Source organism: Dama dama, chromosome 12 (genome assembly GCF_033118175.1).
Source record: "Dama dama isolate Ldn47 chromosome 12, ASM3311817v1, whole genome shotgun sequence".
NCBI lineage: Eukaryota > Metazoa > Chordata > Mammalia > Artiodactyla > Cervidae > Dama > Dama dama.
Genome location: NC_083692.1, coordinates 80,041,534 through 80,064,774, shown reverse-complemented (window position 1 = coordinate 80,064,774; position 23,241 = coordinate 80,041,534). Strand labels below are relative to the sequence as shown.

Here is a 23,241-nt window from a genome sequence, read left to right as displayed (position 1 = left end):
GGGCGTTAATCCACCCAGGATGTTGCTCAAAAGCTTTCTCTGGAACAGAAGGGGATTGAGACCTTGGGGCAGCCTTATATAAATGAGAATCACAATCCTTTGTTCATTTAGCAAACATTTATCAAGGGCCATGATGTGCCTGATACTGTTCTTGGCCCTGAGAATTGGGGTATGAGATAGCTTGAATTTTTCAGGCCTAGGCTGGAAAAGTAATGAGTTTTTGGAACTCATTTTATTTATTTATTTTCAATTTGGCTGCTCTGGGTCTTGGTTGTGGCATACGAACTCTTCATTGTGGCCTGAGGGCTTTCTCTAGTTGTGGCGCACCAGAGCTTCTCATTGCAGTACGCAAACTTCTCTTGTTGCAACTTCTCTTGTTGCAGAGCATGGGCTGTAGAGCACACAGGCTTCAATAGTTACGGTATACTTGTTTTCCAGTTGTAGCCTGAGCTCTCAGGCTTGATAGCTCCACAGTGTGAGACCTTAGTTCCTCGACCAGGGATTGAACCTGTGTCCCTTGCACTGGAGGGCAGATTCTTAGCCAGTGGGCCAGGAGGGATGTTTTGTAATGTTGTTGTTATTCAGTTGCTGAGTCATGTCCAACTCTTTTTGACCATGTGGACTGCAGCACGCCAGACTCCCCTGTCCTTCACTACTTCCTGGAGTTTGCTCAAATTCTTGTCCAGTGAGTCAGTGATGCTAGATAACTATCTCATCCTCTGCCTCCCCCTTCTCCTTTTGCCTTCAATCTTTCCCAGCATCAGGATCTTTTCCAATGAGTCAGCGCTTCACATCCGGTGGCCAAAGCTTCAGCTTCAGCATCAGTCCTTCCAATGAATATTCAGGGTTGATTTCCTTTAGGAGTGACTGGTTTGATCTTGCAGTCCAAGGGACTCTCAAGAGTCTTCTCCAGCACCACAATTCTCAGTGCTCAGACTTCTTTACCGTCCAACTGTCACGTTTATATATGACTACTGGAAAAACCGTAGCTTTGACTATATGGAACTTTGTCAGCAAAGTGATATTTTTGCTTTTTAATATGCTAAGTTTGTCATAGCTTTCCTTCCAAGGAGCAAGGGTCTTTTAATTTAATCTCATTGCTGCAGTCCCCATCCACATTGATTTTGGAGCCCAAAAAAAGAAAATCTGTCACAGTTTCCACTTTTCCCCCTCTATTTGCCATGAAGTAATGGGACCAGATGCCATGATCTTTGTTTTTTTAATGTTGAGTTTTAAACCAGCTTTTTCACTCTCCTTTTTCACCCTCATTAAGAGGCTCTTTAGTTCCTCTTCACTTCTGCTGTTAGTGGTATCATCTACATGTCTGAGGTTGTTGATTTCTCCTGGCAATCTTGATTCCAGCTTGTGATTCATTCAGTCCAGTATTTTGCATGATGTACCTGCATGTAAGGGCTTCCTCTGTGGCTCAGTAGTAAAGAATCCACCTGCAATACAGAAGCGGCAGGAGACTCAGGTTCGATCCCTGGGTTGGGAAGATCTCCTGGAGGAGGCCATGGCAACCCACTCCAGTATTCTTGCCTAGAGAATCCCGTGAACAGAGGAGCCTGGTGGGCTATAGTTCATAGGGTCACAAAGTGTTGGATATGACTGAGGTGACTTAGCATGCATGCATACACACACCTGCATACAAGTTAAATAAGCAGGGGGACAATATACAGCCTTGATGTACTCCTTTCCCAATTTTGAACCAGTCAGTTCTTCCATGTCTGGTTCTGTTACTTGACCTACACACAGGTTCCTCAGGAGACAGGTAAGGTGGTCTGGTATTCCTATACCTTTAAGAATTTTCCACAGTTTGTTGTGATCACACAATGAAAAGTTTTCATGTAGTCAATGAAGCAGAAGTAGATGTTCCTCTGCCTTTTCTAAACCCAGCTCGTACATCTATAAATTTTCAGTTCAGGTACCACTGAAGCCTAGCTTGAAGGTTTTGAGAATTACCTTGCTAGCATGTGAAATGAGCACAACTGTATGGTAGTTTCAACTTTCTCTGCCATTGCCCGTCTTTGGGATTGGAATGAAAACTGACCTTTTCCAATCCTGTGGCCACTGCTGAGTTTTCCAAATTGGCTGACATATTGAGTGCAGCACTTTGACAGCAGCAACTTTGAGGATTTTAAGTAGCTCAGCTGTAATTCCATCACCTCCACTAGCTTTGTTCATATAATGCTTCCTAAGGCCCAGTTGACTTCACACTCCAGGATGTCTGGCTCTAGTGGTTATCTGTGTCATGAAGACCTTTTTCTCATGGTTCTTCTGTGTATTCTTTACTGGGTAGGACTTAAATGGGGCGCCTCCAGGTAGGATAGCACAGTGAGTTCTGTCTCCCCTGCTTTCCCTGTATCTTCTGTTTTTCTCTTCTCCCCCACCCCAGTTCAGGAGCCATGTTTAGCTAATGCTGAAGAATTACTCAGCTCTTGTAAACTGCTGAGCTGGGTGTTTGGGTTTCTTGGCTGAACTAAGTACTAGATGGTGATTCAGCAGAAACTTCAGGTCCAACAACTGGCAGGGAGGGATCAGAATAAGAGGGAAGGGTAAGAGGGAGCCAGGAAAGGAAGGGATGGGGGTGGGGCAGCATGGGCAGGACCTCAGCTGGAAGTGTCCAGGAAGAGCTGTGTGAATCAGGATGTCCACAAGCTCCAGCACAGAGGTGCACCCCTCCTCTGCTGCTTGTTTGTCCTTGGAGGTGAGAAGCCCTGCACAGGCTCAGCACATCTCTCCTTAGAGGGGCTTCTGAGATTTCCAAAATGATGCCAGTGCTTCGAGGTGAAAAGGGCTGGAGAAGGGAAAACGTGCTGTAGCATGATAGGCAAGATCTATTTCAAAGCCCCACTATGCACCTTACCAGAGCTGGAATCAAAGCTTTGTTGATAGGAAAGAATTGCATTTGACGTTGTTGTTGTTGCTTCCTTTTGACGTTTTTGTCTTTCACCAGTCATTCACTCCTGCGATAATACCAACCTTTGTGGTAAGTAGGCAGAGACGTGAGATTTTATAATAGCTCCTGAGCCGGTATGAAAAATGTCTTGACGTGGGGTGAGCCCAGGATTTCAGAGAGTTGGCCCTGTGTCTCTGTACTCCTACCTCAATTTCCTCTCTGAGGTCTGTGAGGAGGAAATAGAGGCAGGCCTGTGTGGGCTGAGCTGGAATCTTATCCAAGTCTCGGGGTCCGGTGCCTTAGAACTCAAACAGGACTGCGGTGTTTTCTTTGCCTATCAGTGCCTTCTGGCAGCTGGCACTGATTACCTCCTTGGATCTGGAAACGGCTGAAGGCAGGCAGTCCAAGGGAAGCAGCTTTTCCACGATTAGAAACACGTGCCCAGTCCCATCCAAGGAGCCAGGTCCAGCCTATCACAGCGAAGCGGAGCCACACCCCCCTGCGGCAGGCATTGTGCTCACTGGCTGGGGGCACCACCCTGAGGACCTGTCGGAGGGGCATCACCTTACCCCTTTTGCTTCTGGTCCAGAGGGAGGGAGTAGGGGAGCAGGCCAGTACATGGCATGAGGCTGTATGCCCCAGCAAAAGGTGAGGCTGGGAAATCAGCGCTTCTGGCGGGCCCATGACTCAGGTGAAATTTACCGATGCATCAGAGGGCTGGGGAGCTCCATCCCAGAAAGGTGCTTATTTTGAAGCTCTGGAGGAGAACAGGGTGTTCTGATTTCTACCGAGTGGCGTCACTAGCTTTCCTTTCTGCAGCTGCCTGCTTTAGTACATTCCATCTTTCTTTTTTTCTGTCCTGACCTTCTCTCTGTATTCTGCTCCTCTCAAGCTCACTCATGCACGCATGCTCGCTCTCTCTCACTAGTAATGATGTGTATTATTCCTCCTCCTTCTTCCTCCCCGCTGTGTCTCTCTCCTTCACCACCTGTCTTTATGGACTTTGGCCACTCTGGGCATTGTTACTGCCCGCTTTCTCTTATCTGAAAAGACAAAGAGAGCCCAGGTTCCGGAAATGCTAAAGGAAAACAAGTCTTGCTAAGCTGCCTCTTTGCTCACCCCTGAGGAAAGAATGAGCCAGCGATACCAAGAAATCCAAGTGGAGTTCCCGGAGTTTGAGAGAAATGTAATGTGACATTGATAAGGGACCAGAGGAGGGAACACAAGGCAGAAAAGAAAGTCTGCTTGTGGGAAATAATTTTCCAAAGCCCTGGGGGACCAGCAAACACAACACCGCTGGTTTCTGAGGAACAGCCACCCTAGTCTCCCCCCTTTTCACACTGGCATCTTAACTTCCTGCTGCCCAGAAAGCAACTTGGCCAGCTTCTTCAGGTGACAGACCCAGAGACCTTCGTGGCCATGGGTACCACTGACAGGACCAAGGGAGAGAATGTGGGTGTGGGAGAAGAGTGACGTGCATGTGATACAAGAAAGGTCGGTGTAGTGGCAGAATAAGCAACTAGGAATTGGAGGGACGGGGACCCAAGGGGGTAGTCCTGTCTTTGGCACTATTTAGCTAGAATATTACTTCACTCACATATAAGATGAGGTTATGGGTCTCTCTGACTGCCCCTGAGGTTGGAATCATGCCTCTGGGTAGTAGGGTACAGGCCTCTCCCTTCAGTACCAAGACCTGTCTATAAGTGAGCCCCAACTGTATCGTTCTCAGCACTGCTCTTAAATCAGTCAACCCAGACCCCTGGCCAAATGGCTTCTTCCCGACTACCCATCAGACCAGAGAAGTGTGTGGTTCCTGGAGCAGAAGCTGGCTTGACTAAAGGAACGAGAGTGGTTTGGGGAATCCATGTGAGAAAGTGCTCATTAGCCCTCTGCTAAAGATACGAAATGACCCTTTGCCTGCTCAGCTGAGCAAGAAGCCAGAATCCTGTGTCCACAAGCAAGGGAGGTCCTAAAGACAGTCATCCAGTGGTCATGGTGGGGACTGCTTGTGCTTTGTGAGCTTTTGGGGGGAAGGAGAAACAGCCGTGTTATGTACCCTCCCCCATGTCTGTCTAGCATCAGCAGTACTTGCCCACCCTGCTTCATGAGGTTGTCCCCTGATGCTTACTCTCCAGAGAAGCACAGCGGCCCTGTGCACCTTCAGTATTTTCTGAATAGATTTGTCCGTCTAGCCACCCTCTATTCAGTACACGTTAACACCTACTGTGCGTCAGACCTTTACAGGATCTCAGGATCACCCTAGGCAGCAGAGTGTTGTTGATGGCTATGTGGGCACTGTTGGCTGAAGAAGAACAGGGAAGTTTCCTTCTTTTCTGGGCCTGAGGGGTAGAGCGGCTGCAGCAACACCAGCATTCCTTGCTTTCTGTAAGACACTCCTTCCTATACAGAATGGGTGGTTCAACCAAGGTACATGACAAGCTTGAACATCTGGTCTCCTTGTTCAGTGCCTTGACCTTATGTTTATCACTCCCGTAGCCCTGTAATCCACCTTTGTGCCCACTCTTCCAGACAGCTTGGGTTGAAGGATCCCAGAGCAGGTGACTTGTGGGTGAGCATCCTGCTGAGAAAAAGTGCCGAGGTCCAGCCCCGGCAGGACCAGGAATACCCAAGGGATGAGTGGCGTCGGCGAGGAAGAAGACAGACAGACAGACACAGACAGATGGTTGCGTAGAAGAGGTAGCTTTTTTTTTTAATTTTTAGGATAGCTCAGTTTTTATAGACTAAATGTTACCTCCCCCTTAAGTCACCACATATTACATCAGATATTGGTTTGTGCTTCTGTCAATATTTTTTCCCCATGTTTTTCCCCTAAGCATTCACCTAGAACGTTTCCGATTACAGAGTTTATACTTAAATGCCCCGTACATAGTCTTTTTGCCTCAATGACCTAACATTCTCACTCTAACAAAAACAATGTTCCACAAATCTCAGGTATAATGTAAATTCTTTGGACAATAAAACAATACTTGGGAAGGGTCACAGTAACATGTTTGACATTTCTGAAAATAGTACCATGAGAAAAACCTGATATTTTTCTTTACCTGAAACCATAAAATCTCAATTTACAACGATTAACTATTAAACAGCAAAACACCTCTAAAGCAGCAAAACACCTCTATTAATAGTAAGATAAAGTAAAGCTGGTTAATATAAATCTTCTATTAAAATCCTATATACCCCATTTTCTAATTTTACAAAAATACCCATAATATCCCATGTTGTTTAAAGAAAGCGAAACAATGAGCAAATAGCAGCAAGGAAATAGCGGTAGTAAAAACCCTTTCAACAAAGGAGCAAGTAAACTAAAGCAATACATCTACTTCTAAATCTAAACACCTCTACTCTTTTCTATTCTAGAACATTATAATCTTTTAAGCAAGCAGCCAAACTGTATCTGTGGCCTTTTCTTTTATGACTTGATGTTTATGGTCGTGTCCTGAGCCAGAGCAATCTTGAGCATTTCCAAAAAGGCTTGGACTTTTCCAACGAGGCCTTATTACTATATATTATCATTTCCAAAAAGTAATAGAAAGCCCAACAACAGTAAGACAGAAGGAAGAAAGGGACATACCGGGCCCCTGGGACAACCTCGAGGGGAAGAGCTGCCTTGCAGATTCCTTTTTAGTCCTGTGACCTTATCCCCGGGACAACCTCGAGGGGAAGAGCTGCCTTGCAGGTTCCTTTCTTGTCCTGGCGGTTCCGGAGGGGACATATTGGGCCCCTGGGGCAGCCCCATGTGAGGAAGAGCTGCCTTGCAGGTTCCTCTCTCATCCCATGACCTTGTCATGACCTGGGTGCATCCCAGCAGCTCCCAACAAAAAAGGTTGAAATGTAAGAAACTGAGGCAAAGGATCAGGGATAGAGGAGGAAGCAAGAAGGGAGAAGCAATGCAGCAGTGCAGGGTAGCTCCTGATATGTGATATGTTGGCTCCAGAATCCTCCAAACCATCCCCTTTCCCATCTTCTCTGCTGTGCCGCCAGTTGTCAGCATTATCCTGAGCAAAGCATGTCCTCTTTTTGAGTTCCAGTTTCTTAGCTTATGAACAATAAGGATAACCATGTAACCTTTTGTACGGTCATACACAGGCTATAGAGCGTCCTCGTGGCATTAAAATGGACCACACTTCTTTCCATTTTACAGATGGAAGGGAGGCTCAAAGAGCTTGACTGGCTTGTCCAGAGAGTAAGTGACCACGTTGGGAAGGGCATCATGGCCATTGGGTTCTTCAGGTTCTAAGTTGTCTGATTCTTACTTTGCCCAGGCTGCCATGTCCCTCTGAGGGAGCCATCTCTGCCTCTTCCTCAGACCTGCTCAACCCCACCCCCACTGCCACCATTTCACTCCTTACACAAGCTGCTCTGAGCTCTACTGGCTTGATCTGTACTTGACAGAGACACCAGGAACCCATGTGGTCCTCTGCCCGCAAGGTGTTGCTGGATAGAGCTGAGGGGAAGAGGGGTAAAGTCATAGCCCTGGCTCTGTGGTGGTCTTAGGGACTTAAGACCAGCCCCACAATCCCCGAACTCATCCTTAGGGGATTTTCTGAAGGAAGATTTATTTATTTATGTTAAAGAACACTGATGTTCTGTTTCAAAATGGACTAGTGAGATTGATTTTATTTTATTTTTTTGAGAGATTGATTTTAAGTTGCTTCTTTTACCGATAGTCTATAATATATTAATTTAAGGTAAAATTGTCCCCCAAATGTTGTTCCTATTCTTTCCTTCCAACTTTTGTAACCCTTGGATCTTGTGTACCTCGATTCCCTGAGTCAGTTGGGGTGGACTCTGCCTGGGGAAGCCGCAGAGCTGAGGCATTGTCCACGACAAGATAGCACACAGTGGGGCCACCCTTTCCCCTCTGCCGGGAAAAATGAACTTAGACTCTGGACTCCTGAGTTCACACATCTCTTGGCTCTCCATTGTGACATCTTTTACGGCCTTTGATTGTAGCCTCTGGTCCGTAAAGTTAGGAGACCAACCAAACTCTGGGGACAGAGAACAAAGGACTCGTGTCTGTGAATATCTCAGCACTCCACTGGCCTCGAAAGAGGTTTGTAACTCTTGGGCCTGTGTGTCTGTGCGTCTGGGTTGTGCACATGGGCCTGCAGTTGTATGGACTATGGAGGAGGCTGGGGGAGAAGCCAGGATTGATGAAGCAGGAGTATGAGGCGTCTTCTGCCCTGAATTTTTCTGAGAGGAAATGCACAGCTAGAGTTACCCTAGGGCGAGGCTGTTTACTACTGTATTGAGTTACAAGAGGAGAAAGAGGAGGTAGTGACCCTCCAGCTATAGGATCTGGGCTTGTGGAAAAGCTGAGATGCTATCATGTGGTGCATGTGATGTGGAAGTTCGCCAACCAGGTCAGCACATCGGTGACCTCACTTTCGCTGCCTGCTCCCGGTGCTCCCCCTCCCTCCCTCCACCTGGTGTCCTACGAGGCCCGTGACGGGCACGCCTTTGGGGCCCCACATGTGCTGCCTCATGCCTATGCCCCTGCTTCCTTGTCTTTCTCTGTGGTGTCTGGCCCTGTATTCATTTCCTATTGCTGCTGTAACAAATTACCATAAACTTAGTGGCTTAAAACTATACAGATGTGTCGCCTTACAGTTCTAGAGGTCAGAAGTCCTGAACTCAAGGTGTCAACAAGGCTGAGGCCCCATTGGAGGCTCTGGGGAGAGCTGTTTCCTCACCCTTCCCAGCTTCTGTATTCTTTGGCTCATGGCTCCTTTTTCATCTTCAAAGCCAGAAGCATAGCATCTTCAAATCTCTCCTTCTCTGTCTTTTTTTTCTTAATTGAAATATATATAGTTAATTTACAGTGTTGTGTTTCTGGTATACAGCAAAGTGATTTAGTTACATATTTTCTTTTTCAGATTCTTTTCCATTATAGTTTATTAAAAGATACTGAATGCAGTTCCTTGGGCTATACAATAGGAACTTGTTTTTTTTACATATAGTACTGTGTATCTGCTAATCCCAAACTCCAAATTTATCCCTCTCCCCTCTTTCCCCTGTGATAACCATAAATTTTTCTATAAAAATATGGAATATTTCATGAATTTGCTTGTCATCCTTGCACAGGAGCCATGCTAATCTTCTCTGGTCATTCCAATTTTAGTGTGTGTCCTGCCAAAGTGAGCACTCAAGCCTTTCTCTGTCTCTGACTTCTGTTTTCCGTTATCACGTTGTAACTCTGAACTTCCTGCCTCCCTGTTATAAGGAGGCGGGGCCCCCTCAGATAATCCAGGATCATCTCCCCACCTGCAGATACTTAATCACATTTGTGAAATTCCTTTTGTAAGGCAACATTCACAAGATTATAATGTTGACATCTTTGAGGTGGTGTGTCTGCCCACCACAGGCCCCAGGAGTTCTGGTGTCTTGTCAAAGGGAGAAGTGAAGCAGAGACTTGGTGACTCCCTGGGGATCAGAGTGTGTGGATCAGGGCTGGTGTAGGGTGAGGGGATCAGAGTGTGCGGATCAGGGCTGGTCTGGGGTGAGGGGATCAGAGTTTGAGGATCAGGACTGGCCTAGGGCGAGGGGTACCTTCTCTTAGGGAGCATGAGCTTACCTACCCTCTTCACAGTGGACCTTCCAGATCGGTATAGGCATTGTCATGGGTCTGACAAGGATTCTGCCTCTCTGCTGATCCTACAGCTTTCCCAAGGCAGAAAGCATTGAACCCCACTTTCCCACCTACCTGGCAGTTACCAGGCCCTGGGTTCTGGGCAGGGTAAGAGATTACTGGGTTCTGAGTCCCCTCCTCCTGCCTGCCTCATTTTTTTGTCTCTCTCCCGTTACCTTGACATTAAGGTTTTCAAACTGGGCAGATTAAGTAACCAACGCCTGACTTCAGCATCTTCTTGAAGTCTCATCTTCTTGATAACCTTTCACCCTCCCTTTTTTTATAAGCCAGGAAACAAAAAAAAGAGAGGAGAAGATGCCCAAGAAATACAGAGAAGTCTGGGATTCCATGGGGCCCTCTAGAGAAGCAGCAATCCTCCACACAGTCAGATTACAATGCACAAGAACACATCTTATGTCTTCCTGTTTATTTTGTCCAGCTAGCCCCACATTATAAAAATTCTCTCTAATGCTAGGATCTTCCTCGCCTATAAGAAACATCTCTGGGGAATTCCCTGGCAGTCCAGTGGTTAGGACTCTGAGTTCTCATTGCTGAGGGTCCGGATTTGATTCCTGATTAAGGGAAACTAAAATCCCACAAGCTGTGGGGCTCGGCCAAAAGAAAAAAGAAGCACCTCTGATTTCCTTGGGCTGACCTAGGGGCTCCGTGTGGATGCCTGCCAAGCTTCTGTGAAGAGCTCTACTGTCGTCATGTTGCTTTGTGATCTTTTAGCTCAGCCATCTCCCCTCTTCCAGTGTGAATTTCCTAAAGAAATGAAAAGACTTGTGTCTTATTTATAACTCCCCCCACCAGGGTATCTAGTAAGGTTCTTTGTAGATGATGGTTGGATGGAAGGATGGATGGAGACTCTCACATCTGAAGCTGCAATTTCCCCTCATCCCCATCTACATGTGGCTTCCCTGAGGTCACTGTATCTCAAGCATGCAGAACTCAAGGTCTGGCTGGGAAGAGAGTGGGGACATAGCCCTCAGCAACAGAAAGGGCTCTGGGTATAGACAGACAGAGACAGGATGCCTGAGGAAGTCAGGGTCTTGGCAAGTGTTGCCTTTCCTCACTGACCTTTTCTCTTGGGGTGGAAGCTCAGGTTTCAGCCTGCTGTGAGGGAGGCTAACCTGGGGTACCAGAAGACTGAAAGTACCTTCTCTCCCCTCGGTCACAGGCTGTGATCACCTGTAGGGCCAAGGGTCAGATGGGGGTGGGGAGGGGGCTGCAGCCATTGTCCAAGGAGATTAGTGTCACAGGCAGCCGATCTCCCCCACCCTATTCTCAAGATTTCTCTATTATGTCTGAAAGATCTCTGTAAAGGCTAGAGGTTAAAGATTAGTTAAGTGCTGGGTTCTTGTGGGGATAGGCTTAGGAAGGACAGGAGACAGGCACAGTAAGTTAACTTGACAAATTGTCCTTTCCTTCAAACTTCTCCGTGTTCCCAGGAACACTGAAGAAGCCTTTCTGGCTGCCTGGTTAAGCCTGCACGTGGGGAGGTGACCACATTTTGCCCTCTCGTCCCCTTGGCAAGGATGATCTCTGCATGATGACATCAGGATCTGGTTCCTCTTTCTGTAATCCTTACCTCTCCTGGAGTCACAAGCGTTTTGTTTCCTAATCTTCCTTCCATATATCAGTCTCCTTTATCCTTTAGTCATTATTGCTTGTATCTTCTTGAACTCCAGGGGCCCAGGGGTCCAGCCTTGTACCTAAGGGCCTGGGGAGGAGTTGAGATTACAGGCCTAATTACTTGCCAGCAGGCATGTGATCCTGAAATCCTTATTGAATTGAGCAAGATCATGTGTATGTATCAGGACATCTCAGCCCATCTGGAACATTTACAAAATGTTCTCCTAGTTCGGGCACATGAAATCCTTCCTCTGAAAACATGTTTTGATTCTCATTATATGACACCATCTTGGATAAAAGCTCCTCCACTAGGAATCAAGAGTTCCTGTCCTTGAAGTTCTGCGTCCTGCTGCTGTTTTGACGCTGTGAAACCAACTGAGAAGGTTCCTGGAGAGCTGGAGAGATTGGTGCCCACCGTAGAATGTGTAGACTGAGATGAGACTGGAGGATTGATGAATTGTGGCATTTTCTTTATTCAAGTATTAAGTGTTTGTTGAGCACCTACTATATGCAGGCACCAATGATATGCCCTGGCTTCCCTGGTGTCTCAGCGGTAAAGAATCTGCCTGTCAGCGCAGGAGACTTGGGTTTGATCCCTGGGTTGGGAAGATCCCCAGGAGAAGGAAATGGCAGTCCACTCCAGTATTCTTGCCTGGAGAATCCCACAGACAGAGGAGCCTGACAGGCTACAATTTTTTTTATCGGGTTGAAAAAGAGTCGGACACGACTTAGCGATTAAACAACAACGACAAATGATATGCCCTGGGTTAAAAATATGAAAAAGTCATAGCCCTGCCCTTCTACAAGGAGACACAAAAAAAGAAAGAGATAATTGTAATACAAAGAAATAAGTACCAGCCTTATTAACAAAGTGGTCTGGGAGTAGAAAGGAGGTATGAACTTTGTTCCTTGTCTACAAAATGCAGCTGATACATCTTACCTGGCAGGCACCTTGTTAGGAATAAATAAAATAATAAAGACTCATGGCTCGGGTAACATTTGAGCTGGATCTTGAAAGATGAGGAGGTTCCCAGGTAGAAACAGCATGGGGAGGGAGGTTACAGATGGATGATAATGTCAGGTCCTTACCCTGAGGAGATGTTCTCAGAATCAAGTAAGGTTGCAAAATACCTGGAAAGTAAAAGCACAGTTTCAGGAGAAGCTGTTCAAGTAAAATCAGAGGCCTGATTAGAGGCTTGAGGAGAGAGTCTCACTACACTTATGGCTTGTGCCCTGGGAGATTGAGGGCACATCCTCGTGTCTGTTTCAGGGGAAGGGGAAACAAGGGGATTTTAATTTTTTTCCCGTATTCTCAAGTACTTCATAACCATCAGGAAGCTGGGTCACTGCAGCCCCTGTGCTCCCCTAAGTTGCTTAAAGAGTGTGGCAGTAACCATCCTATCACTTAGCTTTTGAGCTCTCGGCCAGCCCTTGGAGGTTCCATGTTGTTAGTGTTTCTTTGGGATCCTTGTGACTCCTAGCCCCCCATGCCACCAAAGAAGATATGGGGATGGTGGCAAATAAACATGAAAACATGCTCAATAGCATTAGTCTCTAGGGGAATGCAAATCAAAACCTCAATGAAATGTCACTACACACTCATTAGAAATGGTCAGACTTTTGAAGCTGACAATACCAAATGCTGCCAAGGATGCAGAGCAACAGGAGTATACATTCCTGGTGGGAATTCAAAATGATATAACCACTTTGGAAAACAGTTTGGTAATTTCATATAAAGTCAAACTACATTCACCATATGACCCAAAATCCCATTCCTGGAAATTTACTTAAAAGAAATGAAAACTCCCCTCAAAGACCTCGATGATCCACTCAAAAACTTCTCTGCAGGTGTTTACAGCAGCTTTATTTATAATAACCCCAAACTGGGAGCCACCCAAATGTCCACTGCCTATTGAATAGAAAACTAATACATTCATGTAATGGAATGTTGCTTGACAATAGAAAGGGACTGTTAATATATACAGCAACACGAATGGATCTCAGAACCACCGTTTTAAGTGAAATAAGCCAGACACAAAAGGCTGCGTATTGTATGATTCCATTTATGTGACATTCTGGAAAAGGCAACATTCTGGGGACAGAAATTAAATTGGTGGTTTCCAGAGGTAAGGGAAAGGGGCTGACCTCACAGGAGTACAATATATAAAAGGACTTTTAGGGGTGTTGGAAATGTTCTAGACAGAGGGTGTCATAGTGACTAAACAACTGAATACATTTGTCAAATCTCATCAAACTGTACACTTACAAAAGTGAGCTTTACTAAATGTAAATTAGAACTTGAAAAAGCTGAGTAACAAAAGATTCCCTTAAACCTTGTTACCCTAAAATCAGGTTTAGGAAGACGATATCCAGGATTCTACCAGCTGCTCAGGGCTCCTCTTGAGCACACAATATCTTGAGCCCACATTCATGCCCTGATGAGAGGCTGATTTTTTCCCCAAAGTCAGTGCCCACACTTCCATGCTCACTTCTGACTTCTAAGCCTGAGCAGGGTATGTTCTGACCAAGGTCTAATTTGTGGCATGCAATCCCCATTTGGAACCCCACCTACTAACCCTACCAAAGTTTCAGATGCTGTGGCATGTTTGGCTCACCTATTATAGTCTCATCATCAGGACCAAGGAGCATTGCTACTTCTGTCCAGAGGGATCTGGTATTCTCCTTATGGCCCTGAGGATATGTTTGGGGGTCTGTCATTGCAGTGCTCCTCACATGGGTCAACTGCTTCAGTGTGCGGTGGGCCACCCGGGTTCAAGACATCTTCACAGCTGGGAAGCTCCTGGCCCTGGCCCTGATCATCATCATGGGGATTGTACAGATCTGCAAAGGTGGGTATCATCAGAACATGCCAACCCTTGCATGTATACACACCCTCGCACTGTCTTTGGATGTGCGCACAACCCGAGATGTCCCAATTCTATCCTTTTCTTATGTATTGTTACTATTTATTTATTTGTCTATGCCAGGTCTTAGTTGTGGCATGCGAGATTAAGTTTTCCCAGAGCAGGGATTAAACTAGGGCCTACTGCATTGGGAGCCTTAACCACTGGACCACTAGGGAAGTCCTTGAATGAATTTTCTTATTCACTTGCTTGACAAAGGGGACAAGAAGCCAATTTACCCAGGATGGTTGGGAGCTGATCACCCCCTGGGGTGCCAACTTCTGTCCTCCCTTGCTGACCTCATGGTTCCAGCACAGGTAGATGAAGATTCCATATTTCTAGACATTGCTGTTTGTCCCAGCTCCAGGGAGGCTCTTTGTATCTTATATTTTATCTTGTCTGTATCTTAAAATGGGAGACAGAGATTTTTACACATTTCAGAAATTACTCAGCTCCACAAGAAAGAGCTCTACATTCCTGGGGCCCCTGCCAACATTCCTCATTGGATTGGCCCTTTCCACGCCCGAGTCTGTATTTGGTCTCCATGGTTCCCATGGCAGCACTAGATTTTGCCTAGTGTCACTACCTCCTAGAGAAAGTCAGATGACAAACAGGGGGACCTCCCACCCGCCCACAAGCCCTGGAGGTGGTATGGTGTGTCTGGATTTTGATTCCAGGAAACAGAATTAAGGTTCAGCTCTATAATTGGCCTAATTATTTTCATCTGTTGGATTCAGTTCTTTAGTAGGTGGTATTGTTTTCAGGAGTTGAGACTTAAAGAAATCGCTGGGCTGTCTTTTCAAAGATATGAGGCTCTCCTAATCTGGTCTCAATGCCTTCTCCCGATCACTCTCATCTCATTATTTCCTGTCTAAATGCTCGATCATGGGTGAAGATATAAAGTATGGTCAGCGACTCTGTATTTCACTGCAGTCTTAGTCAGCAGCCTTTCCTGAGGACCCCTTGTGTACAGGATACTGTGCTGAGGGGTGAGAAGGCAATTGGAAAGCTGTCCACTGAAGATTCCCCGTCTTCAGGAGATCTAGTCCATGAAAAGATAGACCAAACACACACCCGAGGAAGAGGCAGGAGGATATTGACAAGGCAAGCACAGCAAGCTTGAGCTAATAAGCATCACAGAAGCTTATGTTTGAGTGTCTGTTGTTCTTGCTGCTTTCTCCATGAAAATGTACAAACTTGGATGTGAGGGAGGGTGGTCAGAAGACTGCCAGTGACTCCACTCCTGCATCTCTGAGTCCTAGTGAGCCAGCTCCATTTACCGTGCCCTGCCCAGTAACCTCTCCTGGTCTTTCCTTCCAAGGAACTCTGCCTTTTGAAAAAGGAACATTCAGAGCTGTACTTTGGACCTGAGCCCTGATGTGGACTCATCATTATGTTCTGGGGGGTCCTGAACTTCTCGGCCCATTTTTGGCCCCACTTCACCAATATGTGGGGTTCGCTGGAGACAAGGGACCTGGGGCTGCCGGGCTCTGACATGTGTCTCTCTGAGCAGCCTCCTGTCCCTGTGTCCACAGGACAGTACTTCTGGCTGGAGCCAAAGAACGCATTTGATAATTTCCAAGAACCCGACATCGGCCTCATCGCACTGGCTTTCCTTCAGGGCTCCTTTGCCTATGGAGGCTGGAACTTTCTAAATTACGTGACTGAGGAGCTTGTCGATCCCTACAAGTGAGTTACAACAGCTCTCCCCCTCCCCCTTCAATATGCCACTGGAAAGAGGGAGCCAGGTGCCCGGCGCCCACTTCTCCCCATAGCCCCCTTCCAACCATGACCTGGTCTAGCCTGAAGAAATGGTTCGTTTTTCAGGAGCTTAGACCATTTATCACTCACCCTGCAGGAGAAAAACAATCCAGTGACTTCCCTGGAGGAGATTACAAGCTGAAAGTGGTGCTGAGATAACCCCACTGCCTTAGAGAATGAAATGTGTCCTGAGAGAATTCCAGGCATCTTACTCACCTGTCTTGCAACAAGCAGGTCTTTGTCTTGAGGTGTAGGAATTATGGGGGGTGGGGGAGTGCATTGTGAAGACTCTGATCAGGAAGAGATAAACAGGTATGGAGTGTATTTCCAGCCCAATCTGTCTAGTTTCCTTTCAACTGTCCTGCCCATATGGAGACAAAATCCACTCTCCAAATAGAGGGAACATCACGGAAGCCTGCACGGGCAGCTTCCTGCAGGGAGACGGAAGGCACTCCCCGGACCCCCTGACAAGGCAGGTTGTCCAGGTGCCAGACCTGCCCCTCTCACCTCCTCTCCCTCCACAGGAACCTTCCCAGAGCCATCTTCATCTCCATCCCACTGGTCACATTTGTGTATGTCTTTGCCAATGTGGCTTACGTCACTGCGATGTCCCCCCAGGAGCTGCTGGCATCAAATGCAGTCGCTGTGGTAAGAAATTAAACTTGAGGAGGGATAAATTAGGAATAGGGACTAACAGAGATGCACTACTATATATAAAATAGATAAACAATAAGGACCTACTGTATAGCACAGGGAAGTATATTCAATATCATGTACTAACCTGGAATGGAAAAGAATCTGAAAAGGAAGATATATATATATATAATTTATATATATAAAGATACATACATATATATATATATATATATCACTGAGTTGCTTTGCCTGAAACAGTAAGTCAACTATACTTCAACTTAAAAAAAGGATAGAAATCAAACTTACATGCCCTCAAAACTTAACACCACATTGTAAATCAACTATACTCCAATAGAAATTTTTTTTTTTTTTTTTTGTGATGCCATGGACTGCAGCCCACCAGGCTCCTCTGTCCATGGGATTTCCCAGGCAAGAATGCTGGAGTGGGTTGCTGTTTCCTTCTCCTCCAATAAAAATTTAAAAGCAAAAACTCTCATATGCCCTCAAACCAGGAACGGTGACATAGCCTCACTTGTTTAGTCCCACTCACTCTCCCCTGATCCATGACTTTGTGGGTTTGGAAGTCAAGTCCTCAGGGCAGAAGTCACATCTTCAGGTGCCCAGGAGCAATCAAAATATTTACTATTTGACCCTTGACAGAAAAGTTTGCCAACGCCTGATCTGTGGTGGTAGTTTAGTCACCAAGTCGTGTCTGACTCTTTCAATCCTATGGACAGTAGCCCACCAGGCTCCTCTGTCCACGGGACTTCCTAGATAAAAATACAGGAGTGGGTTGCCATTTCCTTCTCTAGGGAATCTTCTCAACCCAGGGATTGAACCAGCATCTCCTGAGTCTCCTTGGCAAGCTGATTCTTTACCAGTGAGCCACCTGGGAAGAGCTAACTGCTGACCGAGGACACTTTAAACTCTATATGTGATGACTGTGTAAAGGAGATAGGCTCCTCCTCAGAAAGTCACTATCTTGCACAAGACATGCCATTTCCCTCTGCCTCTATAACCGCACCTGGACAACCTGACTCCTTCCCTCATCAGGGAAAAGTGTGTGCAGTTTGTGTTCTTTGGGGAAAGAGATCTTGCAGGTCCAAGGCATTGTGGTCCTTGTTACCTGGGAAAGACCTGGGAACCATGTAGTTCCCTCATGTGGCTTCATCTGGACCACGGCCCACCCCGCCACTGTTATCACATGTCTCATCTCTGAAGACCGTAAAGAAAGAGGCGGTGGTCAGTTCACAGACATCCAACCCTCCCCAATAGGACAGCTCTTCTAAACAACCCCTCCCCCAAATGTGCTATAAATTATATATAAATACAAATGCTGTAACTCAAGTATGTCCCTGGCTCAGAGAATGTGGAAAAAGCTGCTCCCCCAACATTTTATATCCTTTCAATACATGAAGGCTAGTGTATAGCTTCAGCACCTTTCCTTCCTTAGCCTACGTAGTGGTTTGTTCTTATACCCCCCACCCTCCCGCAATATCTTCTGTTTCTATGAATTAAGATTTATTTCTATTTTACAGATGGAAAAGCTGAGGCTCAAAAATTAAGAACTTTGCTGAAGATCTCATAGCTCCTAAATGCTAGGCTATGATTTAAACCCCAGCCCGCCTGACTCACTAGCGTACCTTGTACGCGAGGCCTGGACTCACACAGTTGGCTTCCGTTCCTCACCCTCCACTTTCTGGGTGTGTGATCTTAGGCAAACTACTTAGTTGCTTTGTGCCTCAGTTTCCTTATCCATACAGCAAGGATAACAAATGTTTATTATTATTATCACCACCACACACAGACTTGTTTGATATTCAGTCCCAAACATTACTGACTCCCCACTGTGAAGTCATCACCAACAGAACTGGGGGTGCATGAGGGGCCAGGACACAGACTCCGCCGTCCCTCATTCCCAGGACTTTAACCCAAGAGACTCAGCAGGGGTGGGCTTGGGATGGAGCCTTCTCAGCAGTGACACACATGTGGAAGGCTGTGAGCTCGCCTTCTCTACTCACCCTCTTGTTTTCCCTCTCAGACTTTTGGAGAGAAACTCCTGGGAGTCATGGCCTGGATCATGCCCATTTCTGTCGCCCTGTCTACATTTGGAGGAGTCAATGGGTCCCTCTTCACCTCCTCCCGGTGAGTGCCATCCAGGCCCTTCCAGGGCCAGGGACCCCTCTGCTGTGCGTATTGCTCTGTATATGTGGGGGGCTTGTCTCCATCAACGGGGCTCTGTGTGGGCACCTGGCAGAGGAGCCTGTGCTGCTCATGTGATGACGCACGATGTGTGTGGCTTTACATGCGGTGGCAAGAAGAACCAGCCTTCCCACCTCATGTCCAGAGGAGCAGAGGGCTGAGGAGGCCCGGGCTGTGTGCTTGGCAGCAGGACAGCGTCTTGCCTGCAGCCTCAGAGTCCCTTTTCCACTTGCCTAGAAACAGGCCATGCTGGCTGGAAAGGAACCCCACTCTGAAAGGGACCAGGAGGGACCCATGCCTGGGGCCTCTGGGCTGACCTCCTGTGGAAGACCTGGGTCCAGACTGCAGGTGGAACCGGCTCATCTCTGAGTGACCTGAGGGTGCAGGCTCCTCCCTGTTGAACAGACAGGCAGCTGTGGGAGGCCCTTGTGTGGCCACCATGAGACTCGGGTAGGGGTGTGAAGTGAGACAACTGGGGAAGAACGGAAGGGAAACATTTGTTCAAAGCCATATCCCTCACCCCAAACTCTCAGGGAAGCCCAAGGTGTGAGTGGACCCAGGAGTCCCCAGCCCCCACCTCCGCACACCCAGACACCTGGCCCCCTCTTTGATTTCCCGTCTTGTTGTCTCCAGAATGGGCGGTTGGGCCCAGCAGATGCTGGATGATTTCCATTGCTGTGGCTCAGGGTCCTCCCAGGGTTCTTAGTCCCAAGGGCACAGTCCTACTCGCTAACAGTGAGCCCCTGAGTTCAGCTGCTTCCCAAGCCACCAGTCACATCAGGGAGGAGTTCCCATGAAATGACAAACGAGTGTCGTGTTTTCAGGACAGGGAAGGGAAGAGGGCAGGGCAGGGAAGAGGGCGTGTGGGCGTCCCCTGCACCCCAGGACCCTCTGGTACTCACCCACAGCAACCTCGTATGCGTGTTACACAGGAGCAGTGGCCACCTGGAGGCCTCAGCCAAGGGCGAGCGGTGGAAGATCAGTGACCCATGAGGCTCTCTGGGATCTATTGGAGGAGAGTGACTGGCTCCAGTCGCTTTAGAGTGGGGTTTGTCCCTCGGGCAGGCTGAGCAGCGGTCTGCGTGCATGTAGTCCAGCTGTGTGTGCATGCGGAGGCGGCGGCCCGGTGCGCTCAGCCTCGGAGTCAGAGGCACAGCTCACCCAGCAGGCCTCCTCAACTCATCTTTCCAGTTCCTTCCTCCCTTCCCTCCTTCTCTCTCTTACTCCTTTGTGTTTGAGGGAAGGGAGAGGATGATTCTTCCTGAGGAGTAGGCGTGTGTCGCGCTTAATGTCACGTCTACTCCGTGGTTCGGCTAGCCGGGCAACGATTGTCTCCGGTGAACTTGACTTGCCAGTGCTGTTGGACCTGTCAACTCCCTTGGTCCTGGCTGCATGTGAAGGAGACATGTGAACATGACACCCTGGTTTTGTGCATGGTGAGGCCCCCAGAGCACCTGGGGCCCCGCTGGGTGCATGAGGCTGCCCTGCAGAGGCGATGCCATGTAGCTGCATGAAACCGTGACGTGGGTGAGGTTGCTGATGGTGGCAGCGATGGTGTGCATGTGGGTACTGGGGGCCATAATCAACCCTCACGCTCCTCAGGAGCCACTGCTGATAGCCCCACTCTCCCCCATACCCAAATGACAAAGTGACAGTTCTCTTCAGACCTCCCAGCGTGCTGACTCTGTGCCATTCTGCCCCCCCATCACATCCCCTTCCTCTCACCCCTTAGCTGATCCTTTCCCTCCAAAATCATAGAAAAAAGAAAAAGTGGTCTGATTTCTACTAATATGTAAATGACTCCTAACAGCTTACAGTATTCTCTCTTTCCTTGGGAGAGGAAAGAGGAGGAAGGGCTGCTCTTCATGTTAAAATTTCTCTCTCTTTTTTTTATCCTGGCTGCACTGGGACTTGCTGCATCAAACGGGCTTCTCTAGTTGTGTGTGGGCTTCGTTGCTTCACAGTATGTGGGATCTTAGTTCCCCAACCAGGGATCAAACCTGTGTTCCCTGCATTGGAAGGCAGATTCTTAACCACTAGACCACCAAGGAACTTCCTAAAATCTCTCTTTTTAAAAATAATTTGTAAACATCAATATCCAAGTCATAATACTGTAGTATAGTTTTGCAGTATATTACCAATGGGAGAGTTTGGGTGAAGTCTGTGTAAGGTCACATCATTTCTTACAACTGCATGTGAGTCTACAAGTATCTCAAAAAGAAAAATTATCATTATTTTAAACTTAAAAAATAATTTTTGGGGAATTTCCTGGAAGTTAAGTGGTTAGGACTCCCTACTTTCATTGCCAAGGGCCCAAGGTTCAATCTCGGTGAAGGAACTAAGAGCCTATAAGCTATGGCACAGTGCAGGGGGAAAAAAAAAAAGTTTAAGTTTCTTGTCTGTTTTTTTTTTCAATCTTTTTTATCTTACAATATCTTTGTATGTACTCCTTTTACTAACTGTATGCATTTCTTTAGGATGGTTTTTTGGGATTAGAATAAGTAGCTTAAGGATATAAATTTTCAGGTATAATTTACATACCACAAAATACCCAGATCATAAGTGTTCAGATTGATGAATTTTGACGATTGTAGACAACCATGTAACTACCACCCAAAACATGATGATATAGAACATTTCCACATATTCCACCCCCCGCCAAGTTCTCATGTGTCCCTTCCTCACCCACATCCATTCCCCACCCCCAACAAAGGCAACTACTTCTTGACCTGTATATATGTTTTCATGTACAGTTTATTCCCCATGCCCCAAAGAACCTATATCCTCTGAGGGAGGAGGCACATTTTTTAAGGGATTAAGGCATTAAGCAAAGGAGAGGGGCTACTCCTACAGCTCTCCAAGCTTTGTGAGAGAATCTCGTAGTAACAGCACATCATCAGGAACCCCAGACCACACTCAAGGTCTCTACACCCCTGAATCCATCCACGTATCCACTGACTGCCTCTGGTTTGCCTGCACCTGCATTTGTGAACGTGGGTCCTTTGACTAGTGGGCTGGAAGGTATGCACGAGAAGTACCTGGCAAGAGTGGAGATGCTCCTGTATAGGCAGAGGTGGACCTGGATGAGGGAGCTGGGCTAGGGAGGGAGCATCCTTGGATGGTCCATGGGCCATCCCAGGCTGACCTGCTTTTCTCTCTGCCAGGCTGTTCTTTGCTGGAGCCAGGGAGGGCCACCTTCCCAGCGTGTTGGCCATGATCCACGTGAAGCGCTGCACCCCCATCCCAGCCTTGCTCTTCACAGTAAGGGTCCCTCCCTCTGCCAGCCCTATACACACCCTCCCTCTTTGTGCTATTTTGAACTGGGAGTTCATACTTCCCACACGTGCTGCTATTACCCTGGTGCTCCTAGGATTCTCGGGGTCTCTGATAATCTAGCAAATGGTATACATGGGCCTGATTAATATCAAGAGATAGAGCAAGGAAGGAGCCTGAGTCCTGAAATGTCTTAAGGCTCCCAGGCCAGCTCATCTCATTCTTCCATCCTTTTGAGTCAGACTGAAGTAGCTGCTTCCAGATTCTACAAGCTCACAAAGAAGCTTTTTTTCTTGGCTTCTCCTGCCCCTGTTACCCACAGGGTTGCAGCTTTGGGCCTCTGCTCCTGGCTGATCACAGCACACTCCCACCCCTCTCCATCAACCCTCTTGCCCGAGGAGGCTCTGCCAGTCTCTGGGGAAACACCACTGAAATAAATCTGGTGTTCACCAAATCTGGGGTCATACCAAATAAGAAAAATCAGCAGGGAAGACTGGTAAACTGAAAGTGGAGAAAAGGAAACAAGGGGGGTGTCTGGTAAATGGAGGTGGAATTACACCAGAGTAGAATCATTTATACAGAGCATACAGAAGGAGAAAAGACTTATTTTATCCCCAGTGAGGCTTTGGGTTTTTTCTTTTTTTCTTCTAGATCCCAACTAAAATATCAAAAATGACTTTGGTATAACAGAGAAGCAGTTAAACCAGAGAGCAGAGCTCTCAAGAGTCAAGGGCATTCACTGTACATTAGGGAAAATTTCAGAATGTTCTGATACAGGAAGAAGGTCATCTTGATTGGTTAGTGGTGAAAGGCATCTGGAGAAGACTCAGTGCTCCCAGTGAGCCACAAGCTTTTTTTCAGTTTTCGCCATTGGTGCAGGCTTATGATGGCAACCCACTCCAGTATTCTTGCCTGGAAAATTCCACGGACAGAGGAGCCTGGTAGGCTCCAGTCCATGGGGTCGCAAAGAGTTGGACACAACTGAGCGACTTCACTTTCTTTTCTTTATGACTACAAGGCAACTACAGTAAGAATCTGGCTTTTTTATCCCTTAAATTCTTGATTATTTTCACCATCAGATCTTACAGGAGAACTGAGCCTTCTATCGGCCTTAACAAATTAGCAGAGGGAGAGAATATGCTTCTGAGAGAGCCACTGAGATGATTTTTGAAGTTGGGAAGTGAACCCTGTCAAGAAAACTTCAGAAGGATGTTATGAGGGTTACATGAGTTAATATTTGTAGAATGCTAAAAATAGAGCCTGACACTTAGGAAGTGCTATAT

At 47.1% G+C, this 23,241-nt stretch overlaps 2 protein-coding genes and 1 non-coding gene across 6 annotated transcripts in view; 1 reads left to right on the top strand and 2 right to left on the bottom strand.

The window, feature by feature from the left end:
* RNF212B (ring finger protein 212B) overlaps nucleotides 1-13,899 on the bottom strand; it is a 93,214-nt gene extending 79,315 nt beyond the window's left edge. The window contains exon 1 of the mRNA XM_061157806.1: nucleotides 12,273-13,899. The gene's annotated coding sequence lies outside the window, so the exon portion shown is untranslated. The remainder of the gene's footprint in view (nucleotides 1-12,272) is intronic.
* SLC7A8 (solute carrier family 7 member 8) overlaps nucleotides 1-23,241 on the top strand; it is a 52,707-nt gene that overhangs the window by 24,123 nt on the left and 5,343 nt on the right. For 3 of the 4 annotated variants that reach the window (XM_061157802.1, XM_061157804.1, XM_061157803.1), the window contains exons 5-9: nucleotides 13,907-14,032; nucleotides 15,622-15,775; nucleotides 16,372-16,495; nucleotides 18,525-18,628; nucleotides 21,850-21,946. In XM_061157802.1, the coding sequence (XP_061013785.1) occupies nucleotides 13,907-14,032; nucleotides 15,622-15,775; nucleotides 16,372-16,495; nucleotides 18,525-18,628; nucleotides 21,850-21,946 (605 nt within the window). Of the gene's footprint in view, nucleotides 1-13,906; nucleotides 14,033-15,621; nucleotides 15,776-16,371; nucleotides 16,496-18,524; nucleotides 18,629-21,849; nucleotides 21,947-23,241 lie in introns of those variants that run through there. The other variant, XM_061157805.1, reaches the window with a different exon arrangement.
* LOC133067510 (U6 spliceosomal RNA) lies at nucleotides 8,960-9,065 on the bottom strand. Its single transcript, XR_009695302.1, has one exon. It is a non-coding gene; the product is annotated as a U6 spliceosomal RNA (small nuclear RNA).